General features: G+C 42.0%; 1 protein-coding gene across 1 annotated transcript in view; it reads left to right on the top strand.

Annotated features, from left to right (window-relative positions):
- The window catches only part of IL2RA (interleukin 2 receptor, alpha), a 58380-nt gene that overhangs the window by 31419 nt on the left and 1720 nt on the right, over positions 1-25241 (top strand). The window contains exons 4-9 of the mRNA XM_012731260.1: positions 14077-14259; positions 16260-16370; positions 19496-19711; positions 21309-21374; positions 21728-21820; positions 22859-22925. Coding sequence (XP_012586714.1) covers positions 14077-14259; positions 16260-16370; positions 19496-19711; positions 21309-21374; positions 21728-21820; positions 22859-22925 — 736 coding nt within the window. The remainder of the gene's footprint in view (positions 1-14076; positions 14260-16259; positions 16371-19495; positions 19712-21308; positions 21375-21727; positions 21821-22858; positions 22926-25241) is intronic.

Below are 25241 nucleotides of genomic sequence, written 5' to 3'. Positions count from 1 at the left end.
TAACCCATGCTGCCAGTGCTACCAGGTAAAGCCTGGCCTATCCCTTCAAGCAGGGCATAGTCAAGTGCACCCTTCCTTCTTCATCTGGCGGTGCAGGGATAGAGTCCCTGTGAATGGCACCACGTCAAAAAGACAAACGACATGGCAAAAGGCTGAGTGTCTAATGAACTTCTACTTTCACACGACTGGCTAGTGGCTCTCAAGGGTCTGCTGTCCGCTCTTTGATTCATAAATTTGATCCTCAAAGTAAAGCAACAACATGCAATCAGTCAAGCCTCCCAACAAAACCTTTTCCATTTTAGACAAATGCACTTACAGATCAAAAGAAAAAGAAGGGAGGCTGTGGCAGCCTAACCAGAGGTGACTCACACACAACATGGAGGACACGTGAGCCTCCCATTCTGTTCACTGTGCTACCAGTGCAGTGAGTTCTGTGCTTTTGGATGCTCCATTGGGCTGTGTTAAGGACATCTGGGAAGGGTGAGAATATAAGTGGAAGAGAGAGATGGTAGGTGGCGTTGTTCTGGCAGGTGTGCAGCTGGGGGGGCTGCAGGACAGACATGAAAGTTCACAGAAATGAGAGGAGACGTATGCAAGCATAATGCATGGGCAGAAATGAAGACTCTGGGGTGTGATCCCACAAAAGAGCAAAGTCAGGCCCTCCCTGGTGGTGCAGCTACAGCACAGCAGTGAGAAGCTAAAGCCACTTTAGCATGAGTTCAATTCCTGCCCCGGAGGTGACCGCATGGCGTGGCAGACCTCTCCTGACCCGCCCGCTGCTCCCCTCAGCAGTGTACTTCGTCGATCTGCCTGTTCTGCTCCCCACTCTGTGTCTGGTGAATCCTCTCACCACCCCTGCACCTCTGGCCTCTACCCTAGTTCTGTATGTATAAATAAACCTTAAAAAAAAAAAAAAAGAGCAAAGGCAAGGTGGAATTTAAAGAGGGTGCTGAAGTTTGGGTGACCCCGATGGTCAGACTGTAAGGGTCATTAAGAGAAACAAGAACAAGAAGCAGCAGGGAGGCTTGTCTATTTGTTAATTTTTTTTATTTTGAGATAATTGTCGATTCATATGCAGTTGTAAATATCAGTATAGAGACATGCGCTATTTCCTTCATTTTCTCCTATCACTATAGACTAGTATCACATCCAGGAAAGTGACATTTATGTTATCTGTTGAGATTCAGATTTCACCAATTTTACAAGAACTCATCACTGCATGTACTTTTAGGTCTAAGCAACTTTATCACGTGTGAAGTTCACGTGAGCACCACCACAGCTGAGATACACAGCATTTCCCATGACGAGGATCCTTCCTGTTACCCTCTCGTAGCCACAGCCACCTACCTCCTTCCTCTGTAACCCCCTGCAACCACTAAGTTTTTCTCCATCAGTATCATTTTAAACACGCTATATAAATAGAATCAATAATATATAGCCTTTAAATTGTCCTAATCCCAGTATAATCATGAGAAGAACATCTGACAGATTTCAATAGAGGGACACCCTATGTAACACTTGATCAATACCCTCAAAACTGCTGAGGCCATCAAAAAACAAGGGAATTCTGAGAAAGTGTCACAGTCAAGAGAAGACGTGACAACTAAGTGTAATCTGGAGTCCCGGGTGGGTTCCTGGACAGAAAAAGGTCATTAAGGGGAAAAAGAGGAAATCGGAATAATGCATAAAAATTTTAGTTAGTAGTAACATCAATTTATTTATTCTTTAGCTGCAAGAAATATACCATATGAGTTTAATATATTGATAACAGGGGAATCTTGGACTGGAGGATTGATATGGTGAAAGTAAATGATCATTTGGAAAGTCAAAGATGGGGAACCAGAGACCAGTCATCAGTACTTATTACTCCAAAGTGAATTTCTTTTTCATTTTTTTCAAAAGTGAAAGATCAGGAAGAAAGAGTTAAAGGAACCAGGTGCTAAAACACCTGAGGACAGTGAGTGCCCCTGGACTTGACAATGAGGGGTTTCTTGGCTGCTCTGGGAAAAAAAAAAGTTCCAACAGAAGCAGAAGACGGATTGAACAGTTACAGAGTGAGTGGGTAGGGAGGACACTGGACTCTGTGGAAAAGAAATAAGTACTGGTTGTTGGGGGGAACTGAAAGTATACCTGGAGTGCTTATACCAAGGAAGGGTCTGGAGAGGGGACTGCAGCACAGCACCAGAGGCAGAGAGAGGATGTGACCCAAGGCACAGCGTCAGCCTCAGAGATATTGGGAACACGGCTTATGAGGAAAAACACACACACACAAAGAGGAAGTAATAAAAATGGGGAAACTTGACATATTGAAAAGGAAAGTTGAGCAAGTTCAGAAAGAGGGAGAAAGTCATAAGTAAACGAGAATGGGCAATCAAGCAACTACTTCTCCCACCAAAATTTCAGTATCCCGAAGGGTTGGAGGCCCAGGAGCTAGAGCCTGATCTTCTGTTCTGGGTCATTGGCTCTGCATTCTTAGCCGTATAACTGAATGAACCTCTTAGGTGCAACCTATATTTCCACACCTCTGAATGAGATTGTAATTCCTTTCAAAGGAATATTATGCAGAATCTTAGCTACGCCTAACAAAAAAAACTAGTGTACCATAAGATAATATTGCAAAGATTTTAAGCTGGTAAATCCAAATCTAAGGATCCTTAAACTTTCATAATAGGAAATTCCACCCCAGGATCAAAGATAGTTTGTGACTTCAAAGTCCTCCTTCTAGGCTCCCACTGGGATTTTCTCAAGGGGAGAGATGGGCTTAAGGCACTGTGAACTCTGGCCAGGGATCTTGGCGGACCTCTTCCTATTCCATGCTATAGACAGGGCACTCAGGTGAAACTGAGTGGGACAGGATAACTCAGATTCCTGGGTTTTCACATTTCTTACCTTACCATCATCTACTTCTGTGGAAAGCCTCAGCAGTTCACCTCACCCCTCTGGACTCCAATGCTCAGTGCTGTCTCCAATTCTCTCCATTTGCTCCCACCTGCAAAATGTTTGTCGGGTCAGAGGGACCCTCCCATCGCTCCCATCTCTCCCATCTCTCTGCTCTATGCCCCTCCTCTTTTTCATTCCCCCATTCCCCTCCCCATCCCCATTCCATATTCCCAAGTCTACGGCTAGCTCTCACTTGGCCTATGGTAATGGTGTCCTAAATCCTTGCCCATAAAGTAGGATTTGGAACATCAGCGATCAATGGAAGAAATTCAAATTCCCAGGCCCCAGCCCAGACCTGCTGCATCAGAATTTGCATACTAATAAATTCCACTTGGTTTTTCACGGGCACACAAAAGTTTGAGAAGCACTAGCCTCCCCCCTCAGCCTGCCCCCTGAACCCAGCTAGCCATTTAAACACCCAGTGACTAGTATCCTTCCAGAAGGAGGGGTCTGGGCACTGCATCCTGCAGCCATAAACCTTCAAAGGGCAACTTCATGTCTCATAAATGAAGTTCACCTGAATTCCTCTGTCATGTCTTCCTAGCCACTAGCCTTGTAGTTTCTCTTCTAAATATCCCAAATGATGACGCTCAATACTGACCTGAGTTGGACGGGTTTGCAGTATTTCCCAGCATGCTTCCCTGCCCCTGCCCACTGTGTGCTGTGTGCTTTCACCTCTCTACCAGTCTGTGCCTGGGGAAAGGCCTCTCGTCCTTCCAGATTTCGCTTAAAGAGAGCGACGTTTTTTCCCTGACATTCTTTCCTACTTACCTAACCCAAGTACTTGCTTCCTTCTGGGACTTCCATCACAATGCATTTGTTCTTTTCTTACCTTTATCATTTTCTGCTTGGAATTAAGATCACACACATCCTATATCCTTTGCTGAATTATACAGGGACTATAACTTTGTTTTATAAATTATCCTCTAGAGTCATAAATAGTTAGAAAATAATCTTTGGGGCCCCTCCCTGGTGGCACAACACTACGATGCTACCCACAGCTGCTTCAGCATGAGTTGGATTCCCCAGCCAGGGAGGTGACCCACATGGTGCCACAGACCTCTCCTGTCTCACCTGCTGCTGCTCCCCTCAGCAGTGTACTTCATCAATCTGCCTGTTCTGTTCCCCACTCTGCCTCTGGTGAATCCTCTCACCACCCCTGCACTTCTGGCCTGTATCCCAGTTCTGAATGCATAAATAAATACATCTTTAAAAAAATCTTTGGATAAATAATCCATAAGGGACCAAATTAATTCTCACTATCTATTTTATTACAGGATGTCATCAAGTAAATCAAAAGGGACAAAAAGTCAAATAAATACACTCAAGTAGTAGCTTGTAGAATGTTTTGGTAGCATTTTGCATCTTTGTAACTATTTCTTATTTGTAAATATTTATTTGAATAACGATTTTCTTGTCCAAAGTATAAATTCCGTGAGGCAAGGACCCATCTTGGTTGGTCACTGTCTTCCACAGGACCTAGCAAGAATCTGACACTGCTGTCTGCCCACAGTCACGTGTAAACAGTCAGGTCATATCAATAATGCCCTGCAGAGGGTGATACTGCCATAAAGCCAGCAGAAACGGAATGTATTAATCACCTTTCCTCAGTTTCAAAGTAATTTGCTTTTCACTTGTATACAACCAGAGAAGCAGTTCACTTTCAGCAGAAAACAAAAGGTCTTTCCTCTCCCCCCACCTCCCACCCATTTTTCTATCACAATCTCTATTTATGTTTTCTCTCAGGAAAGAAGTAAGACTTCCATTGTCTTTTTTCTTCTTCAGAAAGAGAGCAAATGTCTAGTGAAAATAATCCTTCCATGCTGGAACTGAAAAATCTCTCATTGTTTTTTGAGCTGCTCTTACTATGCTCTTAAGACCTGCTGATCTTATATTAAATCTTTCTTTTGGTTTTCATTTTAATTATTTATGCATACATTTGACATTTTATATTGGGTTCAAGCATTCGAGCTGTTCATGGTCTATACACCATGCCTCCCATTGTTATTTTCCTTCTTCTTATCCTTTGTTTCTCATTTTCCCCTTTTTTATGTCCTAGGTCTCAACTCCTCTACTCCCATACAAATGTCCCATGTGTAATCAGGGAAAAAAGTGAATTCTGCCAATATAGTAGTTGTCCACAGTTTCCCACTGTATCAGTGTGTTACTTATGTTTATTAATTCTTATTAATACAGATTCTTATTAGTATATTCTAGTGATGCTTTTGTCTGCTTAACTCACCCACAAAGGAACGCTTTATTAAAACCTCCCACTATGATGGTAAACTTGTAAGTTTATGCTTGTCTTGTCAGCATTTGTTTGTATATTTTGAAGTTACAATATTGGTATACAAGAAAGGAGTTTTTATTTTCCCTGGTGAGTTGAACTTTTCACAATTTGTACTGACTTTTGGGTTTCTGTTAATACTTTTTGCTTTGAAGCCTGATATTACTGAGTATAACATTCTTTTGGACTATAATTGCCCACTCGTTTAATTTCAAACTTTTAGAGTCCTTATGCTTTAAGTACGTCTTATAAACAATATATGACGACTTTAATGCTCTTTTTTCTTTCATTGCATTTACATAGATTCTCAGTGTTGACATACTTGGACTCATTCCCATTATCTTATTTTCTTTATTTTTGCTCTTCCATTTTATGTATTTTCTCCTTTCCTTTGACTTAAATAAGTTTTTTCATTCAATTTCATTCTTTTTTTTCTGCACTAGTTTGTAAAGTGTACACTGCCAATTTCAAAATTTTAACTTGAACTCAGATTTAACAAAATTCAATCAAAATCATAACTCTTCTCTCAAATAATAAATCACTTGAAAATGCTTTAACTAAACTCATATTCCTGAGTTCCAGGGTTTAGTTATGATTTCATGTCTTTTAACCCCACAAAATAAACATTTTGATTTTTTATAGTGTGCATATAAGTTTAGATTATTTTTTTAGAGATTTATTTTATTTATGCATACAGAACTGGGGTACAGTCCAGAGGTGCAGGTGGGGTGAGAAGGTTCACCAGAGACAGAGTGGGGAGCAGAATAGGCAGATCGATGAACAACACTGCTGAGGGGAGCAGCAGACAAGACCGGAGAGGTCTGCCACACCATGTGGGTCATCTCCCTGGCTGGGGATCAAACTTGTGCTGCAGGGGCTGCGATAGCTTCATAGCGCTGTGCTCTAACCTGTTGTACCACCAGGGAGGGCCCTCAGTTTAGATTCTATCACAAGTTTACATTTGCCTTGTTCATCATTTATTGAATGCACCACCCTTCTTCTGAGCTCATTGCCTTTCTTTTTGAAATATAGTGTTGAACAAAATATAATGGTTGAATCATTCCAAATATTTTAGCAGTAATTAATCAATGTAAAGGGATCAAACTCTGCAATTAAAAAAATTAAGAGAAATGCAAGTGTCAGTTGATATTAATAGTGCTCAATCTACCAGGAAAACATAAAACTTCGACACTTACATGTATCTAACAACATGATGTTAAAATGCATAAAACAATAAATGACAAAAGAAGGATAAGTCAACAAAGCCAGAGAACCTAAAACATCTAAATCTAGTCTCTATGGAATCCAATTTATTGTTACCCATCCTTGATGCTTTTTTAAAGTTTCTCCATCAGGGCTGCTGAATTTCTGTTATATTCATGTTCAACCCATTTGTTGAATACTTTATGTTTTAGTTATTTTAACCAATCTCTAGGTTTTCTTGTTCTTGACTCATATTTTCCATATTAAACAGGTAAAATTATTCTGCTTTAGCAGGTGTAGGCTTTTCAGCTTGTTGTTCTTTCTTTCCTAATGATGGTATCCCTTGCTTGGTTTCCTTCCCTTTCAGTTCATTTTTCTTGCGAATAGCAACCCAAATGTGCTAAAAGACTGGACAAAAACTAGACCTCAGATATGTCCAGCTGGTGAGTTTGAGGCTCGAAGGAGCCAGGAAGTAATTCAGACCAGAGAGGTCTGTGCCTCCTCCTCCACTTCCACTCCATTAGTCCCAAAACCACTTTCATCTTCAGGCAACCTCTCTGAAGAGAAAGTAGTCTCTTCTCCAAGAGCGCTCTCTCTCCTGGTAGTCACTGAAGATCGCTGGCAAAGAGAAGAGTAGCTGGAGGATAGATTTCTCAGGGACCAGCCAACCCCAATCTCTGTTGCTGTCTGTCTTTCCACCCAACTATGACTTAAGTTGCCATTGGGTAAACTCCTAAGTTCCTTCTGGTGCTGGACTGGTTGTTGATTTTCTGCTTTGGAGGTGTTAGAGAAGGAAGTGTAAGGGAGAGATAAGGGATACAATTCAGAAATCTGCCCCCCAAAGTATGACCTACCATTCATCCACCCCAATTTTTTTTTAAAAAGAAGGGAGGGAGAGAGAGAAGGACCTAACCACCTTCTATCATTGCTATGCTTGTTCCTCAGATCTCAAAACAGACAATAGGTAACATTCCAGGTTGGGTTTGTTGTCTTGCCAGGGAGCATAGATCCCTTCAAAAGGATCAGAGTTGTACTTATATGTAATAACATAGATTTTAAATAAACTTAACTGAACCAAACAATATTAGACAGCATGACCAAAAAAAAATAAAATAGCCATAATCTTGGAACTACTTCTAGTCCTATAACATTTCCCCCAAAATGCAGAAAGAATATTCTAGAACCCGGAGATCAGCATTACTAGTCATCTGGTAGCCCCTAGTGAAGAGTTTCCCGAAGTATAGTTTTCAGATATTTTTTGAAATTAAATAATAAGTCTCTCACTTCAGGGAAAATGACTTTTTATTGTGATAAATTTTAGCTTTGGTAAAAATTTAAAGAAATTAGAGCTTTAAAGCAAAGTTTAGAATTTTGGAAAACTTTTATTGCCACTGTGAACTTAACCATTTCGCAAAACTTAATTTTTTTCTTGCTGAGATAAGAGTTTAACAAATATGATTTTTTGGCATTTTGTAAACTAACATTACCTAAATAAAACGTAGTGCAATTTTTGAAAAAAATACTCATAATCCTGAAAAAGTAATTAAAATTCTTTTTTCCTTCTCTAACAGTCAGAGACTAGCTATTCTTCCTATACTTCAACTGAAACATCTGCAGTAGCTTGATATAGAGACAAATGTGTGGAGTCACTTTCTGTTAAGCCAGGCATTTTTAAAGTTTGCCAAAATACAAAACAATACTACTTTTCCCACTGAATTTTTTATTTTGGAAAATTTATCTTTCATAAAAATTATTTAGGTTGGCAGTGCAATGGTCTGTTGTATTTAAGTAAATTGCTAAGTACATTTTTTCAAATTTTCTCGATTTCCAATATCATAAGCAATGACTGAAAACAGAAAAACAAAAGTTTTAGGGGGTCCTCAGTAATTTTTAAGAGCATAAAGGAGCTCTGAAACCAAAAGGTTTGAGAACCACCAGTCATATTAGTTGTTAAAAAAAAAAAAACTGAAATGCTTCCAAGTTCAGCAGTCACTAGCTGCTGTCTCGTGTTCTCAGTGACCCCTTCCATTGTCAGAACCTCCAACCCTCCTACAGATCAGTAATTAAAAGGTTAATACCTGGTACACAGTGGCTCCTGGCCCATCTGCTTCATCCCACACTGGCTTCCCTTCACCTTGGTCCCGGGCCCTGAAATTTGTGGTTGTTTCACATTTTAAACCTCATTTGTGCAGAGAAACCAAGTTTGTCACCCTCTAAATTTTTGTGGTGACCTGAGGTTATACGGTAAACATTTTCTCTACATTTTGTTCTCTTCGGCCTTGCTTCTTCTTGACACATATAAGTTTATTAAAATAATTTCCTGAGAGTAAAAGTGAGGTTACTGAAAAGGCAGCAATAGTAGGCTTTTTTGTGATTCCTGTCCCACCACAGCGAGCTGAGTGGCTTGGGCAACTTACTGAACTTCTTTGTACCTCAGCCTCTTGTCATGTAAAGCCACGTGACAGCGTCTCACCTTCATGATCATAATGAACATTCATATTCACAGGCAGGGCTCAGAAACCATAGTTACTATCAAACAAGTAGCTTCAAATGAAGGGTCAGTGTGCTTTGACTTTTCCAAAAATAATCTGACTTAAATCACAACATTTTGCCACTACCTCATATAGTGACCCAGATAGTTTAGACATAGCTCTCTGTCTCATACTCTTCCTTGAGATTCTGATTCTATGTGACAGGAAAGCACTGAACAGGGAATGAGGAGTCCTAGCTCAATTCCCAGGTTTGCCACAACTCAAGGAATGACCACAGACTTAGTTTCCTTATCTACAAAATGTGGTGACTGGACTAAATGATGTTTGGGGTCTCTCCAAATTCTCAGATTCTAGGATCCAGTTGATAAGAATGATCAATGTGTTCCTGGTTATTTTATACCAAAAACACTGACCATCTAAAGGGCCAAGTGGCTGGTTGGGTTTCCCAAGAAAGTTGAAAACTGTCTTTGACATTGGGCATGTCTTCGGGTTTCTTCTTGGACCTGACAAGGAAAATGAACAGCGGGAGGCCCAGACCCTGATCATTTCTTTGTCAGGTGTCCCAAGACCTGAATATACCCTTACATCCCTCATGTAAAGCTCAGTAAATCATTATCTAGAAGTTTCTGTGCTTAGTGAGCTAGTTGAATGTCTGTCAACATCCAATGTCTGTGATAGGATGAGGAGAGGAGAAATATGAGGTCTTCTTCTCACTGCTGAATGGACGGTGATTGACTTGACCTGACTCTACTACAAAATAAAGAATCTTCTCTCTGGCTCTGTCCACATCCTTTTAAAGCCCCTTCCTTTTCTTCATCTTGCATGTTGTTCACACAGGCCACAAGGGCCAGATGATTCTCTCTTGTTTTGAATACCAGAAGGGTACGAGAAACCTAGCCCATAACTGGTTTTTACACCTACCTTTTCTGCAGCCAAGAAAGTTTTCTCTTAAATACTGAGTAAAGTGCTGGGAACAAGGTTAGCAGTTGCAGCATCAATTCTGTGAGGAGCCGTGTTCTGTCCAGAGTGGCAGGTCTAGGAAGAGGGCAGACGAGAGGGCAGATGCAGCAACCATGCTACTTGGTGTGTGGCCACACCATGGGCAGCTCTTGAGAGCTGGTTAACAATTATCTCTATGATGACTCTACACAGCTAAATGTGCATAAAAGCCCAGGGGACTGGAATGTGCATTAAGGTTTGAGAGGCCTGGATGTGAACCACCTACGCCTAGTGCTACTGGTGGTAGAGAAACAGACTCAGATGACATTCTCCCAGATCTGATGACCAGCTGCTGTTCAAGGGCTCTGGTTAACTCACGGGGCACAAATATACTCAGCACAAAATATCACTTTAGTTCCAGTCCCTTTCTATAGAAATAAAAAAAGAGTATGAAAAAAAATAAATAAATAAAGGGAAAGTAGAATTGAGGGCAGATGGTCAAATGAAATAAAGGGTTGTGAGGATTTCAGCTCTAATTAAGAACATCCACTTTGCTTCACTTACTCTACGCTTCTTACTGCATGACAAGGTCACTTACAGGAGGAGAAAAGAATACTTGATTTCACCAGTTTCTCATCTTTTATTTGAACCCCAATCACTATGTCCTTTTGGAAATAGTGGCAGATGCTTGATATATGGTCTGCTACTCAAAAGGAGAGCAGAGGCCTGGGAGACAGAAAATCTGGGTCGAACCCCTAAGTCTTTTGCTGTATGTCCGTGGTTAAGTTAGTCTTGTCATCCTTGACATGAGGGTTTACAAATACCTGATCTTTTCCTACTTAGCACAGGCAAGGTGAGATGGAAGATTTGAGAGTCAAGCAATTTATTGGAGGGAAAACAAAACAACAATGAAAAAAGAAGAGTGTTCTACATTCCTCATCCATCATTCTCCGCAGACTGGTGACATGTCTGTCAGAGGGCAGCTCTCGGTTATCTCACTGGTCATCTGAGTGAGCCCAGGGAGCCAAAGTGGGTATCTCATTCTAATTGGTAGAGTCCCTAGAGGCAATAGATCTGCCAATATCCCAAGGGAAGATGTGTCCCTGATAGTATTTCAGGAACAGTGATGGAGTACAGTATGGAAAGAGAGTGAAACATGTATTCTGTCTGTGTCTTTCAATTTTCTGTTCATAGCTAAACTCCCAAATCAGCTGTACAACATTTTCAACATCAGAAAGGTACATTGAACTCTCTTACTATATGATGAAGTCTTTGGGATTTTCAGGGTTAACAATAAATCCTGGCTATCTGTCTTCCTCCCACAGGAGCTTGAAGCATCCTTGTGAGCCTGTGGTTGAAGTCTCCTCTTGGAAGATCTTCTTTCCAAGCTCTGAGCACTTACCCTCCTCTCCCAACACGGAGTTAGTAATCTAAAAAAGCATCGGCAACAGATGCTTTAAGGAGAGAAAAGGACATCTAAATACAGAATAGTGCCTATATTGAAAAATTACAGGGAGAACAAGATTTCCCTTCCTACCCTCTAACGAGGGTTCTGTGTTGCTTTCTGAGTAGTCAAGCCCACTGTGGTGTGACTGAGGGATGGGTGGAGCTGAGAGCAGAGAACAATTTCCTTTATGGGGAATGAGAATTTTAAGACGTTTTGCTGAGTAATTCTCTGCAAGATATCAGGAAAGACTTGATTTTTTTGTACTGATATTTCTTGTATGACATCAAGCTGAGAAACGATGTTTTTTTAAAAAAGATTTAATCGTGCTATATTAAAATGAAACAACATCAGGGCTGCCTTTCCCACACACTTTCCTGTCTTCCACTTTCTTCAGATGGTATCTGGGACACCCTGGACAAAGTATTCCAGGGAAGGGATTACTGTTTTACAAGCTCTTTACTGTTTTTTTAGCTACAGATCAGAGATTTCAGTGTCTTAAAATTCCAGGAAAGGTGCTTTAATGAAAGTAAAGTCCAGACGAGTAAGAGGTTCTGGAACATTCCCTTGTCCCCAGTCCTCAAGTGGGTTTATCATGACTGGACATTTCCATGACCTTATTTGGAAAACATATCATCACATGATTAAAGAGATTTTTAAAAAAGATTTATTTATTTATGCTTACAGAATTGGAGTACAGGCCAGAGGTGTGGCGGGTGAAAGGATTCACCAGAGGCAGACTGGGGAGCAGAACAGCCAGACTGACAAAGTACACTGCCAAGGATGGCAGTGAGCGGGTCAGAAGAGGTCTGCCGCGCCATGCGGGTGAGCTCCCTGGCAAGGGATAGAACTTGTGCTGCAGTGGCTTTGGAGAGCCTCATAATGCGGTGCTTTAACCTGTCGCAACACCAGGGAGAGCCGATTAAAGAGATTTTTAAGGACACAAAATCACCAAAGGCAATTTGCTTTCTTTCAAATTTATGTGTCTAGAAGCCTTCTTGGTTTGTGGTTGAGTTATCAGATTCCAAATGCGCCTTTGTTTATGCGATGAATAATAACTACGAGATTTGCTAAGTGTAACACGTTAATTTTTTAAATTAATTCATAGTAAAATGCCCATATCTTCAATGTACAGTTTGATGAGTTTTGGCAGATAGGCACCCCCATATAATCAACATTTCTGTCACTGCCTTCTGTCGGTCATTCCCCAGCCACCACCCGTAAGTAGTCTGACCCCTTCCTGTGCGCCAGCTTTGTCTTTTCTGAGCTTCATATAGAAGGGGTCAAACCATATGTACTATTCTGTACCTATCTTCTTTTGTTCAACATCACTTTTTTTGAGATTTATTTCATTTTTAATTTTTGATTGGTATTCTACTGTATTAGTTCATCATAGGCTTTTTGTCTCTTCTCATAATGATAGATATTTGAGTTGAGTTAGCTATTACTAATAAGTTACTTGAAATATTTTGTGCACTCCTTCTTGTAGTATGCTTTCATCCCTCCTTGAGATATATCTGAGAAGGGAATGGTTAGATTATAGGGTAGGAATATATTGAACTCCATTTCAAAAAACATTTTGTTTTCCAAAGTAGCTACTAGTTTACATTCTCACCAGCTAGTTGCAACAGCTGGTGTCCTCTTCAACATTTAATGGGTTTTTTTCTATTTTACTCATTCTATTGACTATTTTATGGCAGTTTCTAATTTGCTTTCCCTTGATGTGTAAATATGTGGAGCATTCTTTCAAGTGTTTATTGAGAATCACATGTCCTTTGAAAAAGTAACTGAAAGTCTTTGCTCATTTATTTATTGAGTTCTTTGTTTTTAGTGATGATTCATGGTTCTTTATATAACCTAGGCACAAGTCCTGTCAGATATTGGGGCTGAAAATATTTTCTCCCAGTTATTCTTCATTTACTTTGCCATTTTTCAAATGTTTTTAGATGAACAGACTTTTTCCTAAATATTTTCTTTTATGATTAGTTCTTTTCTTGTTCCGTGTGGCCTATATTTTACATTTTCTTTTCCCAGCCTGTGGTGTTTTCCTAAAAACTGAATCTCTTGAAGCAAGAGTATCTGTTGCAAGATGAAATCATTTTTCTGTAATCAGTGCCTTTTCCCTTTAACATCTGGGCACCTGGACACTTCTTTAAGCATCCTTTATGGGAAACTAGGTCTATATTTCAGGCTAAAAGAGAATCAGATCTTTGTGGTTTAAGAACGTATTTGGTGAGCTCAAATGGTGGGTAAGAAAAACAAATATCCTACTTGCCAGACATTGAGTGAAGGACTCACATATATTTTTCAAAATAATGGTACAGAATCATTCATTATTGAAAGTCTAAGAATCCTTAGTTTCTGAAAAATATTTCTCACAAATATATCCCACCCCCCAATTAAATTTAAATGGTTTTCTTCCCCCTCCTTTCTTCATATTCTTTAGTCCTTCCCTTTCTTTCTACACTTAACTTGGCATAAGGCAAATTCAGAATAAAATTGCATGATTCCTATTCATTCGTTTGAAATATACTGTGTTTGGAGAGGAATTTGAAGTTATATTTTGAACTGTCTCTGGTTATAAATGTTTCTAAATAACAATGATAGCAGCCTTAGTTCCATTCTAGGAATAAATGGGAGGTATATATCTAGTAACATAGATATATATTCTTTAAATAAAGCAAAGGCATACATGATTAAATCATCACACAGTGGAATATGTGTTTGAGCAGAAACTCCTAGACTCCTAATAGGCTTCTTTTTCTTTGCAGAACTTTGTGACAATGCACTACCAGTACTCAGAAATGCCATAAGCAAAGTCTCTGCATACAAAATGGGGACCAAGTTAAACTGTCAATGCAAGAGAGGCTTCCGTAGAAAGAACAGCTTGATGCACTGTGGGGGAAACTTTAGCCATCCTTCCTGGACAAACAAATGTCAGTGTGGAAGCACTTGTAAGTACCTGATTCTATATTGAGGGAAGAACTGTCGAAATAGAGTGAGAGACAAGCTGCAGCTTTTGTTCATTCTGCCCTATGGGCCAAAATTGGCCAGTTCCATCTTATGTGATACTTAATTTTAATGGTTCCTGGAATATTCATTCACTAAAAAATATTTAATGACTGTCTCTTATTTCCGAGGAGTAGTGTAGGCACAGGGATGCCTGACCCTCAAGGTGTATATACTTGGTGTTAGGGAACACAGACATGGCACCTATAATTACTAAATAATTAAAAGATAATTATAGTTAACAGTCATCAAAATGTACTGAATGTCACTGAAGTGTGCATTTAAACATGGTCAACATGGTAAATTTTACAATATGTATAATTTATCACAATTTTTAAAATAAAGAATATGCAGAATAAGTTTATCTATATAAAGAATATAAAAAATAATAATTCAAGTAGACATCTACCTGTAAGGGTGAATGAATTCTTTTGTCTTTGATTTCCAAAGCTCACACCTCATAACATTCGTATACTAGCTAAAGAAATATATTTACCCTACTCCACCTCCAGTAACACGCCAGTGTGGATTCCTAAGAGCACCCCATTACTGTTACCCTTTAACTCTGCCCCTCTTCAGAGGTAGTCTCTGCAACCCTAAGCAAAAAGTTCTGAAAAATGGGGACGGGGGAGAAGCATTTCATCCCCAGACAGGATAAAGAGGAACAAAAGCTCTTGCTACTAAATACACAGTCTTATCGTTTACTGACAATTCTCCTTCAGGGTGCCCTGGAGGCTTTTAAGGGATTTCTTTGGGGGATGGGGAGGCAAGCACAGGAAGGGGATAGACAGTCAAGTAGAAAGCAATCTCAATCCTGGGCCATCCCCAGCCATGTAAGGAGCTGGCATTTCAGAGCATGAGGAAAATCCCCCAAAACCCCAAAGCCCCAAAAGGTTGCTGGCTCTTATTCCAAATTCCAAGCCCTTTTGGGCTGTGGGTGTGAAGAGATAAAAAAAACCCACAGGCAGGCCACAGCAGAGTGTGTGGAGGTTCCAACCCAGCATGAGGGAAGCAGGAAGACAGGGAATTTTTCTCTTGACTTCACAAGGTAGCTAGAGAGCCTGGAGGCCCTCAGTGCCAGACCTGACTGGACTCCACAGCAGGCGCAGATCCCAAACCTCATGGCTGCTGGTGAGGACAGGCGGATGGCAGAGCACAGGCTGCCCAGGAGGTGAATCACCTCCCTGAATGGAATGGACAGAATGGCTCTCAAGAAGCTTTGTAAACGTAGGTTGATCTGATACCATGAATTTGCCAATTAACTTTCTTCTTTAGTAAGAAGAAATGGGGCTCACATGAGCCCTTTTCCCAACAAGGTGTCTCACCCACTCTGTGATTAGGAGTTGGCAGACAGGTAGGGGTCATCTGTCTTTTGTCCAAACCTGGGGATGCTCTGCTGAAGCCCTACATCGGCTTTTTGTCAGGCAGAACCCCTCCCTGACTCTAAGCCAGAATTCTGCCCCACTTGTTGCCAAGATCACACTCAACTCTTTTCCCCAACTTTTCACTGTGGGAGAGGATTTTCTTGTCACTGCTTAAAAACTGCCTCTGACTTTAAGTGAACTACTATACAGAAACAAAAGACCCTGGATTGCTCTCACACATACCCCATGTACCACGTTGGCAGGGTTGATGCTGGAACAGAGTGAAGACACCCATACACAAAAAATTCCACCCCCAAAAATAATAAATCAGTTCTTTCAGAGACATCTGAACCGTTGTTACTATGCAAATGAACACTGACAGGCCAGTGCTGGACCAGGCACTGGTCCAGGGACTCATCTCAGGGTTTGTGTGAAGCTCCTCCTATAACCCAGGACCCCAATACTGCCTGGCGTGTCACAGGCACTAGAAAGATCCTCATTGAGTGGATGTATGCATGAAGAATTTTTCTATATTAAGCATTTGTAAAGTTATTTGCTTCATTTTTTTCTGTGCTCTCTAGCCTCTAAGCACACAGAAAAACAAGTTACACCAAACCCTGAACAACAGAAGGAAAGAAAAACCACAGAAATGCAAAGTCAAACGCAGCTCACAGACCAAGTCAATACTCCAGGTAAGAGGTGAATCTGAACAAAGCTTACCAGGTCCCAGAAGCCAGCTCTTCACTTGCAGGTAAAAGATGATGTTCCTAAAGGCAATTTGTCCTACCATCCTCTCCTCTGAGGACATTATGTGGATGGGGACAATGGCAGAGCACTGGAGGCTGTTAACTCAGCTTGAAATAAGCCACTCTTACAGCAGCCAACCTGGCCTCTGGGTTACTTCCTGTTTGGAGAACTGGCCAAAAAGATGTCAGCTCCACTCAATTTAATTCAACTCAATTCAAAACCCATGTGTTGGCATTAACTGTACAGGACTAACTGACAGAGGATGCAAACACAGATAGACACCAGTCCCTGCCCCCGCAAAATGCTGTGTTTCCCCCCTAAGTACTAACCAATGAACTGTAAGCAAAGCATGTATTCAAGGTGCTTCTTACAGAACAGAAGTGCAAACTAGGCCATGGTTGGTGAGTCTGGAAACTACACCACCTCCCCCTCCCCCATCCCCACCCCCAGTTAGTGGGCTGAGGGTGAGTGAGTGCTCTGGCTACTACCCAGTTGATGCCACAAGTTAAAAATGACCAATATTGAAGTCATGATGTCAGCAAGAGAGTCCTTTAGGGAAATCTCAGCCTGGGGAAACTAGCTGAATTTACAAGTCCCTATAGGCATTTGCTACCTTTAGAATCTTTGCAAGAATATTATCATACTATATACAATCTCTTTTAAATCCTCACAACCTAGTGAGTCAGAGAACAGGACTTCAACTGTCCAGAGGAATTGAGATACAGATGATAAATGCACATAATAAGACTGGAATAAGATTCCAGGTTTCCTGAAGGAGACTAGGAATCCTTCTGCTGATTACTTCTTTTAACGGTTAAAAGAAGCTTCTTCCCTCTTAACCTCAGAGCCACCAGGATGTTTATTAATATCATTGGCTTTTGAAGTATTTTATCTTATCAAATTGATTGCTGCGCAAGTGTCCAGTATTGGTTTTTGTCATTTTTGACTCATTTTGTTGTATGTAATTCTCTGAAATTCCCTCCTTGTTGTAAATGCTGCCTACCACCCTTTCTTATAACTATTATTATATATTCCATGGTGTATGTATACCACATCTTCTTCATCTAGTCATCCTTGATGGCCATTTAGGTTTCTTCCATGTCCTACTATTATAAATTCTGCTGCTATGAAATAATGGAATACATGAGGCTTCTTGGTTGATGCTTCATGTTTTGTGCCTATATCCCCAAGAGCGGGATTGCTGGGTCATAGGGGATTTTTTAAAGTAAATCCATAATGCTTTTAGTTTTTTAGTTTTTTTAAAGTAAATCCATAATGCTTTCCATAATCATTGCACCAGCTTATATTCCCAGCAGTGGGACAGGGTTCCATTTTCTCCTTTTTCTCTGCATCCTCCCCAAAACTTGTTCTCGAGGTTCTATTTAATATGTGCCGTTCTCACCAGTATGAGACAGTCTAGCACCAGCAACACCTGGAGCAGATTCTCTATGGACCTGGGCAGACTGATATTGGAGCCCTGAGTGGCTTTTTCAGGCATTTAATGATCTTTCTACACCACTTGTAGTGAGGCGACCAGTGCAGGGCAGGCGGAGAGTCCTGGGGGCAAAGAGGCTGGTAGACCTCCCAGTCTCCGGAGAACTTTCTCTCTTTCTGGGCTACTCTGCTTCACGGTCCTCGGCCACCCGGTTATATGCTCGGTCTCTGCTCAGGGGCACCCACTTACGCCTGCCCACACCGTACTCCAGGCAATGCCATCTGGCATGTGGATAAAACCACAGGCATCGTCACAGATGCTAGTGGCAGGAGGGCAGAAGAAACCTGGTCAATTCCGTTTACCCTGCAGACAGTGTCTCATTATAATTTGAATGTGCACCTCATGTGTAGCCTTCTGGAATGTGTTTTTATCTCTTACCACTTCAGCTGTTTACAGAACTGCTGTTTCAAAACATTTGATTATTATTCCCTAATTCTCTCACATTACCCTCCCCATTTACTGAAAAGTCTCTCGCGAGGTCAGCGTTTGCTGTTCTTACTCAAGAGATAACCACCTGATTCTTGCTAAGATATATCTCACAGATTTGTCTTAATTTGGATGTTTTTATTTGAAAGGAAACAAGTTCTGATAGTTGTACATTGTAATGGCTAAAAATTAGTTTTATTCTAAGACTAAAACAGAAGTTCAGTCGTGATTTGCAAGGTGCTAGCTGGTGCAGGTGGCTGAGCATGGGTCCTCTCAGCTTCCTGCTGGGTAGAGAGATGATGTGGGGCACTTGTAGAGGTTAGACTGGCTGCTTAGGGTTGTAGAAGACTGGAAGGGCAGGGTGCATGTCCAGCTTCACTCATCTGGAGTTAGGGGGTGTTCTCTGTGTCCAGTTGGGACAATTCTGAGATTAAATTAGATCAGGACATAATCTCGGGGGTTAAATATGAGTTAGGCTTGGGTTTCCACTGGGTCCATAGCAAGTTACGGGTTTGGAGAATTTTCAGAGACTTGAAAGGGTTCATGTGGGCCAAGTTGCAGGCATGGCTGGATCAGAGATCCGACTTCATTTATCCAAGATGCTCTCAAGTTCCCTTCTCCTCCCAGCTCTGGCTTTGCTCCCAGTCTTTCTGCCATGGTCCCAAGAGGCCTATAGTTACAACACAAAAATGTTCTTCCTCCCTTATGCAGTGAAGATCCAGAGTGGTCTTCATATTTCATGGGCCCAAACTGGCTTGAACCTGCCCTTATCCTGCAGCCAAGATGGCCTTTCCTGTCCTGTTCATTTATCAAAACCCTCATCATCAGAATTAATCACCCACTTCCTCTGCATTCTCCTAGCAAGCCTCTGGCTCTTCAACTGTGCTCCTTGCCACATTCTGTCTTTCTTATCTAATTGACTACCCCTCCTTGCGAGGATGGCTAATCCTTATGTCTTCCTACAAACTGCCTGGCAAAATTCCCGACACAGACCTTCACAATACATACTGGCTGAATGAAAGAAAGAATGAGCAGTGAACAAGTGAGTGACCGAGCAGGAACTAGCTTTTAGTCTCTAGGAAGAGACAAGCTAGGTCACTCCCAGCACTTTCATCAACCAGCCGTCAGCATTCTCCTTCTCTCCTCCAGGTTACTGTGGGGAGCCGCCACCGTGGGAACATGAAGACTCCAAAAGAATTTACCATTTTGTGGTGGGTCAGACAGTTGACTACCATTGTGTTCAGGGATTCAGGGCCATACTGAGAGGTCAGGCCAAGAGTGTCTGCATGGAGTCCCAGGGGAAGGCCAGGTGGACACAGCCCAAGCTTACCTGCACAATTGAAAGGAACAACAGTCTGGTTCCAGGTAGGTTGGTGCCTTGTCATACCCACTACCCTGCTTTTCCACCAAGCTGACCAGGATGGAATTCCTGACCCTCCAGCCATGTGACCTCGGGCAAACCACTTAGTCTCTTTGGATCTGTTTTTTCTCATTCCAAAAAATAGGCTAGATAACTACCCTGCATGGGGATAAACAGCAGAAGACAAGGAGGAAAGGTCTTTCAAGTACTCCAAAGTAGCTCAGTTGATACATCACTGGAGAAAATGCTGCCCGTTTTCTAGCTGATCCTGGAATTTCATTCCCCCCACTCCCCCCAACACTTCCTCTTGTTCAAGGGGAAGTCCAGTCTGCTGTCCACGCATACTACTGGTACACTGTTAGCCTGCCCCCTGTCCTTTCTAGTATGCCACTTGAGATTTGATTAAAAGTACAAATGTAGGCCCTCCCTGGTGGCGCAGCGGGTTAAAGCACAGCACTGAGAATCTAAAGCCGCTTCCTCATGAGTTCGATTCCCGCCTGCCCCGGAGGTGACCACATGGCGTGGCAGACCTCTCCTGACCCGCTCGCTGCTCCCCTCAGCAGTGTACTTCATCGATCTGCCTGTTCTGCTCCCCACTCTGTCTCTGGTGAATCCTCTCACCCTCCGCATCTCTGGCCTGTACCCCGGTTCTGTATGAATAAATAAATAAATCTAAAAAAAAAAAAGTACAAATGTAGGCCCTCCCTGGTGGCATAGCATGTTGACGCTGCACTGCAAAGCTAAATCAAGCCACGGCCGCTTCAGTGCGAGTTCGATCCCCACCTGAGCAGTGATCCACATGGCCTAGAAGACCCTCTCCTGTCTCGCCCGCTGCTCCCCTCAGCAGTGTACTTTGTTAATCTGCCTGTTCTGCTCCCCGCTCTGTCTCTAGTGGATCCTCTCATTGCCCTGCACCTCTGGTCTGTACCACAGTTCTATATGCAAATGTGCAGGAAAGGGTTTGACTGAAGCATCTATGTGTGCACACACCACACACACACTCATTCACACATACATACGGCCTGTTAAGGTCTTCTGCTATTTTCATGCCAAAAATCTTATTACTATTCCCACAATCAAAAACCACTGACATTTAACCTTAAGTGTAATTGATTTCTTTGATCACCATCATTTCCCATTTCCCACGTCTTCCTCTTGCATTCTTTGGGGTTGTTGTTTCTCCCACCATCTCCCCCCATCCCCTATTGGCATGATCCATACTGATGGTCAGGGCAACCTTCCTAAAATGTTGATGAGAAAGGAGGAAAGGAGAATCTGTCACAGGGAAAAGTCATCTTTCTGTGCATGTCTACTTCTTTTCATAGTTCAGTTGTATCAGCATGACCCATTTCCAGGGCACACATGGAAAACACAAAGAGTTGCTCAGAATTCCATGGAAAGCCAGGGTCAGGATTCAGATCCCTTTTCATCCTGTTCTGCTTTCCTGAGAGCCCAATCCAGAGCCACATAACATGGTGTCCTCAGATGCAGGATGAGAAGCAAGATTCACACCTCAGCTGTTGTCCAGGGGGGGGGGGGGGGGGGGTGAGACTACCCCCCACCCCAACTTCAAGTTCCACAAGCAGCACTTCTTTCCCCCAGGTGATGAAGAGTCTCAAGTCAGCACCGATGATCCTCTTGGGACCACAGATGCTACAAGTATGACAGGTATGGCTTGAGTTTCTAGACATATAAAATCTTGCATTCAATCATAATGCAAGAAAAGAATGACAGTTTGATAGGAGCAACCCTCCAGCAGATGGTCTAAGATGGCCCAGTTGGTGTTAAAGACAATCCCACATTGATCCCCAGTCACCAAAGCTTCTGTGAGGAAGAGTGGCCCAAGCCCAAGGATGGCATAAGACAGAAGGACGAGTCTTGCCAGGCTGGCCCTGTTCTCTCACACCTTTCCATCAGCCTCAATCATTCCTTCCAGCACTGAAGAAGTGCTAACTCTCCCCCACTTGGTGTGGTTGATGATTAGCATACTCTGAACATCTTCTGTTTCCTCTTTTGTACAGATTTTCAAAAACAGACAGAAGTGGCTGCAACCATGGAGACCTTCATCTATACCACTGAGTATGGTACTGATAACACTGAGTATCAGCTAACAGGTGGGTCGGGGCCACTCTCTGCTGGACAAACATACAAACATACACCAAGCAGACTGTGGAGCACAGTTAGGTAATTTAAAATGACCCCCCCTACTATTTAATGTTCGTGAGACTAAAAGATTAATCTAGACAATAAACATAACGCAAAGATACAGCATCAGTTAAGGTACATTATGAGTGGTCGCAAACCAGGAAGAACAGCACCTCCTAGCGGATCCTAAGTGACAAAACATCCACGCCTGTGCGTGAGGGAAGGTGGTGGAGGAGGGAGATGGAATCGCCAGGGAAGGAAAAGCACTCCATAAACTCGGCTCTTAGAAACAGAAAGTGCTGGTGACAAGGGCCAACGGTGGGGTGAGGGGTCTAGGAAATGGGGTGATATGCTCAAAAGGCCCAAAATTCCCGTTGTAAAATGAATGGGTTCTGGAAAGCCAGTGTACAGCCTGGTGCTTGTAGCGAACAGTGATGTATTATGCATTTGAAAATTTCTAAGCAGTGGATTACATTTTCCCACCTCAAAAAGAAAATGGTAATTATGTGATTCGATGAAGATGCTAGTGAACACTAGTGGTAATTATTTTACAATATAGAAATGTCTCAAATCAACACTTTAAACTTATACAATGTTATATGTTGAATATTTCTAATGAAACTAGGGGGAAAATAGAAATAGACTTTGAAATGACATCTAAATAGATACATGAAGTAGATAAAGGGTGGATACATGCATATGCTAATGTGCTTCTCATTTGCCTTTATATTTCAACATTTCTTTTACTCTTCACTGAGGTCTGGCCTTGGAACCTTTCTGAAGAACATGCCTGTCAGTTGGCTTCTGCAGACAGAATGGAGCCTTAAGGAAAGGCGCCATGTCCCTTCAGTCACATTTGCAAGGCCTTAGCCCTAGTTCCTTGAGCCTTTGGGTGGGGAGGAACCAGCCTTCTGAGAAGGGAATACAGACGTGGCAGCACTCCTCAGGAAACCCTAGCTCTGGGATCTAGCTGGGGCACCTTTGCTGAATCTCTTCTCTGTTGACAGTGGCCGGCTATGTTCTCCTGCTCCTCATCATCCTCTTGCTGAGTGGAGCCACGTGGCAGTGGAGATGGTGAGTCCATATCATCAAGAAAGCTCTTGCCCAAGCGGAGGCCAGCCCCACCCCGCTCACCTAGAGTCCTGAGCAGTTCCAAGAGTAAGGGGAGGAGCATCTGTCAACCCATGTATCCCCAAAGGGCTGTTCAACAAGAGTAAAGCCACAGGGGTTGGGTGAACGAAGGAAACCAACACTGGCTGAGCACCTACTGCCTGCCAGGCTCCATTCTGATCTGACATACTTTACCACCATCGCCCCAGGTCCCCACTTTCCCTATCCCCTCAGGACCACAACTCCACCTTCAGTCATTCTGAATTTGTCTGTTCTGGACATTTCATTTAAATGGAATGTACAATATATGACCTTTTGTGTCGGGACATTAGTACTTTTTTAAATGTTCTTCCAATTCATCTAACATATATCTAGTTTTGACAACTCACCACAGTGTCCATGGATCTCAAGTTTGCATAAGCATCACAACTCCCCCCCCCCCCCCCCACCGTGGGCTTGTTAAAGCACAGACTTCCAGCACTAACAGGTCTGGGGTGGGGGTCAGAGAATTTACATTTCTAACAAATTCCCAGGAGATACTGATGTTGCCTTTCCAGGGACCAAACATTGAGAACTCCTGCATTAGATCAACAGTATCAAGAAGCAAGCGAATAAAGCCACTTCACAACACACACACAAGCACAGTGTCTCCCTCCTTTTAGGCAGTACCTTAAAGAGATCTCCGCTGTCTGTCTGGGCTCTCCAGAACATCCCCTTACCCCAGCAACATTCACTTTGGCCAACCTGATATAAACTCCCCAGTAAAACACAGCTCTACTCCCCCTAAACCAAAGCTAGAGATAGTCCAGGCAGAGACATGGACCCACTGAGCAATGACCACCTTTTAGTGCTCATCAGGCCCTTCACAGATTTCTGGTTTTCCTCAAGTGAACTATGAAGTACAAATTCATCTACAGTGTTAACTTATGCCTGTGGGGTTACTTGAGGGTTAAATGAGGGTTTAAATATCAACTGTCCAGTACATTACACATCCTCAATACTGGTTAGATCCTCTCCTTTCCTTGCTGACAAGGCTTGGTATTTATTAAGAACTCTTCATTTGGTAGCTTAACAAACAAAACCTTCAGATCCAAAAGGACAACAGTTTGGGGATGGCTACAATGTAGACTTTATATTGTGAAACAAAAATATATTTCTGAAACTATATGAATTCTAATGAAATCTCCAAATCTTCCAGGAGACATAAACATAAATCTGAGCATGACTCTTCAGTCAATTCCAAAGCTTTCTTAGAATCTAATTACATTTGATGGTCGCCCTCTTGTGGTCAAAGCAAACTCTACATTTGTTTTGTTTTTGCATTTTGGAGACTCCTGAGAGCCAAAAATTTTCCAGCAATTTTGTAAACTGTTTTTAAGTACAGTCATGACTAAATATATCAATTTAAAGTTAAATAAATTTATATTAAAAGCAAAGCTAATGAATACATAAAATTAATCACTTTCTAATTATTTTACTGTACTTTCTTTGATCTCCTGGTTACTTACACCTATTGCATCTGTATTGAGGAAGTCCTGTGTTGTGTTTTGTCACTGTGCGCCTCTTCCTTTGTCTATATTCAGTGATGACACGTTAGTAGCTCGACATTGGACACAGTGAGAATATTTACACCATGGAAATAAGCAGACTCTTACAGAGAGCTGGTTATTAACTTTTACCGGCACACTGCTTTTCATAGTCTTGCCCCATGGGTGCTCTGAACAAGGTAGTAAGCCCACAATCTCCTGTGGGCTAAGTGAGGGCTGCAGAACTGTATATTCAGTAAGGCAGCCACTAGCCACATGCGGGTATTTAAGGTTAAACTTAAATACAGTAAATGCAATTAAAAATTCAGTCCCTGCATCGCACTAGCCACATTGCAAGTGTTCAATGGCCACGTGTATTTACCTTATTGGACAGCACAGATGCAAAATACCAATATTTCCATCATCACAGGGAGTTTTTATGGAAGATGCTAGCTGGATTTAGGAGTTTTCAATTCACAAAAGTTGAACTTAACATAGTTAGTTGCTGTCCTGATATTTCTATTCTGCAGTTACTGTCTTCCACAGAGTGACAAACACTCATAAAACATGTCCCGTGTAGATACCAAAGCGTACAGACTTAGAACTAGAAGATGAAAAGTTCTGGAGGATATGTACAGTGTCATGATTACTGCTACAATACCACTATTTTTTTTAAGATTTATTTGTTTATGCATACAGAACTGGGGTACAGGCCAGAGGTGCAGGGGCAGTGAGGGGACTCACCAGAGACAGA

The sequence above is a fragment of the Condylura cristata genome, unplaced genomic scaffold (assembly GCF_000260355.1).
Source record: "Condylura cristata isolate star-nosed mole 26May11 unplaced genomic scaffold, ConCri1.0 scaffold00030, whole genome shotgun sequence".
Taxonomy (NCBI): domain Eukaryota; kingdom Metazoa; phylum Chordata; class Mammalia; order Eulipotyphla; family Talpidae; genus Condylura; species Condylura cristata.
This window is presented reverse-complemented; position numbering and strand designations above follow the sequence as displayed.